General features: G+C 63.9%; 1 protein-coding gene across 1 annotated transcript; it reads right to left on the bottom strand.

The window, feature by feature from the left end:
* Positions 1-259: 259 nt before the first annotated feature.
* On the bottom strand, positions 260-1,964 carry LOC136548566 (uncharacterized). Its single transcript, XM_066540047.1, has 2 exons — positions 1,316-1,964; positions 260-982 (listed from the first exon to the last, which is right to left on the bottom strand). The coding sequence occupies exons 1-2, from the start codon at positions 1,874-1,876 to the stop codon at positions 260-262; spliced, it is 1,284 nt and encodes a 427-aa protein (XP_066396144.1). The 5' UTR covers positions 1,877-1,964.
* Positions 1,965-2,669: the final 705 nt, after the last annotated feature.

Here is a 2,669-nt window from a genome sequence, read left to right as displayed (position 1 = left end):
GGTGATAGCCCGAGCGGAGGTCGAGCTTGGTGAAGAAGCGTGCCCCTCATAGCTCGTCGAGGAGCTCGTCGACCACCGGGATCGGGAACTTGTCCTTGGACGTCTTGTCGTTGAGCACGCGGTAGTCGATGCAGAACCGCCACGACCCATCCGACTTCTTGATGAGCAGCACAGGGGCAGAAAATGGTGACGAGCTCGGCCAAATGATGCCCTGCTCCAACATGGCGGCGCATTGCCGCTCCAGCTCATCCTTCTGGAGCTATGGGTACCGGTAGGGCCGCACCGCCACTGGCGCGGTCCCCGGTAGGAGGTGGATGCGGTGGTCGTAGGTGCGCCTGGGCGGAAGACCACATGGCTCGTCGAAGATGGCCCCATGTTGCTGCAGGAGCTGATCCAGCAGTGGCCGCTGCTGGTCAGGCGTGGTCGTGGCCAGGTGCTGCTGGTGTGTCGACGCACCCGGGGCGCCCATGCACTGCCACATGACGCGCTGGTCACCGCGCTGGAAGGAGACAGTGAGGCCCTCGAGGTCCCACAGGAGAGGCCCCAAAGCTCCCAGGAAGTCGACGCCGAGGATGAAGTCGAAGCAGCCGAGGGTGAGCCCCACACACGTGATGGGGAAGGACTCGCCACCGATGAGGACGGGCAGATCACGGGCGATTCCCTCGCACGACAAATGCTCCCCGTTCGCGACAGTGACACGGAGGTTGTTACCGCCATGCGGAACAATCCCTAGGCGTCGCATGACCGTACTCTGGAGGAAAGTGTGTGTGGAGCCGGTGTCCAGCAGGGCGAGGAGATGTTCCCTGTTGATGGTGACGGGCAACAGCATGGTGTGGTAGGTGCGGATCCCTGCAAGAGCATACACGGAGACCACCAGAGCATTAGCAGTAGCCCCATCTGGTGGTGTCGTGGGGTCCTCAGCCACGGTGTCTGTGGCAGCCTCTGCCCCGGTAAAGGTGTCGTCGTCGATGTAGTCAGAGGACTCCAGGTTGAAGACACGCAGGTAGATGTGGCCGCGCACGTACTGCTCATCGCAGTTGTAGCAAAGCCCTTGGCGACGGCGCTCGAGCATCTCTGCCGGTGTCAAGCGACGGAAGGTGCGGGCGGGTGTAGCGGGGCCGGTCGGGTTCGGCGTAGTAGGAGCGGGCGCACCGGCTGGAGTCCCTCCCCCAGCGGGCGAGCGAGCCGAAGGAGTCTGCCATTGGGGAGGGCGAGCGCCACGCTGTGCTGGTGCTGCGAGGGCCGTGGCCTTGCGTTCGAAAGTGCGCACCAGGTACATGGCCATCTGAAGGTCACCTGGGTCGTGCATCTCCACGTCCACGCGGAGGTGGTCAGGTAGGCCGCCCACGAAGAGTTCCGCTTTCTGGCGGGTGGAGATGTCCCGGGCGTGGGCCAGGACCGCTTGAAAACGGCCTGTGAACTCGTCCACCGTGGAGTGGAAGGGCAGCCGGCCCAGCTCTGCCAGGCGAGTGCCACGAATGGGCGGTCCGAAGCGAAGGCGACACAAGTCCTTGAACCGATCCCATGGCGGCTGGCCCTCGTCCTGCTCGAGGGCATAGTACCACGTCTGGGCGTCGCCCGTGAGGTGATAGGACGCCATCCAGGTGCGCTGCGATGCCAGCGTGAGTTGGCCGTGGAAGAATTGCTCACAGTGCGTGAGCCAGTGCAGCGGATCGACGGAGCCATCATACGTCGTGAACTCGATCTTGTGGAACTTGGGCGGCCTGTTGCCCTGCGCTGATTCCAGGGCACCCCCCCTAGCCGGGTGCGTGGTAGGATGGAGGCGATGGCGCCACGCTGCTGCCAAGGAGGAGGAGGCCGGCCGTGCCGCCGTAGAGGGTTCCCGACACCGTCGGTGCGCCATGATCGGGCACATGTGACCGGGGGGGCACCGACGTGTAGACCGGCCCGGATGAGTTCAGCGCCCATGGCGGAATCTAGGACGGCGACGGCGGAAAACGGAGCTGATGGATCGGAACAGAAGACGAAGTAGGCGACGGTGCCGTCGAGAGCCCTGCGTTGGAGGGCATCCCGTAGGGGTAGGAGGCCGGCTGCGCGTGCTGAAGGGCGACCGACGGGGGCGGCGGAGGCAGGAGCGGCTGAAGCGGCGGCGCGCCATACTGCAGCTGTGGTGTGCCAAACTGCGGCGGCGAGGTGTTGAAGAGCTGGAGCATGGTGTTCATCGTCAGTCGCAGCTCGGCCAAACCATGGCTGAGGTCGACGATCGCGTCTGTCGTCTGTTCGAGCGTGAAGACGGCGCGCGGCACCCTTGGCGCGCCCTGTGCCAGCGGCTGCGAGGAGGTCGGCACCAGGGCCGACGTTGATGCGGCCGCCTGGGGCAGGACGCCGGAGGCGGAAGGCGCCGGCGTGGATGAGGGCGGAACGGCGGCGGTGGAGGGTTGGATCGACATGGCTAATACCAGGTTGATACGAACCTGTACCTTCCCCTTGGTCGATCGGAGATTGTACGTGTGCGGGGAGGCCGGATGCAGGGCACGGCGGCGGGGCGCCGTGATTGCGAGGAGAAGGAGAAGAACAGGCGGCGGCTAGGGCAACTCCCGGCTCCCAAGGGAAGCCGAGTAAGTATATTACTCTTGCTTAATTATCCAAGTGTCTCACAATTGATATTTATAGCTAATGAAAATAATAGAAATAATACTATGGGCCTT

Source organism: Miscanthus floridulus, chromosome 4 (assembly GCF_019320115.1).
Source record: "Miscanthus floridulus cultivar M001 chromosome 4, ASM1932011v1, whole genome shotgun sequence".
NCBI classification, from domain to species: Eukaryota; Viridiplantae; Streptophyta; class Magnoliopsida; order Poales; family Poaceae; genus Miscanthus; species Miscanthus floridulus.
The sequence above is the reverse complement of the archived record's forward strand: the minus strand, read 5'-3'. Positions and strand labels throughout refer to the sequence as shown.

Excerpts from the sequence above, each read along its gene's own strand:
- LOC136548566 (XM_066540047.1), bottom strand. The coding sequence starts at position 1,876 with ATGTGCCCGATCATGGCGCACCGACGGTGTCGGGAACCCTCTACGGCG. Across the intron at positions 983-1,315 it reads CTGACCACCTCCGCGTGGAC|TCCTCTGACTACATCGACGA; the intron begins GTGGAGATGCAC and ends TTCAACCTGGAG.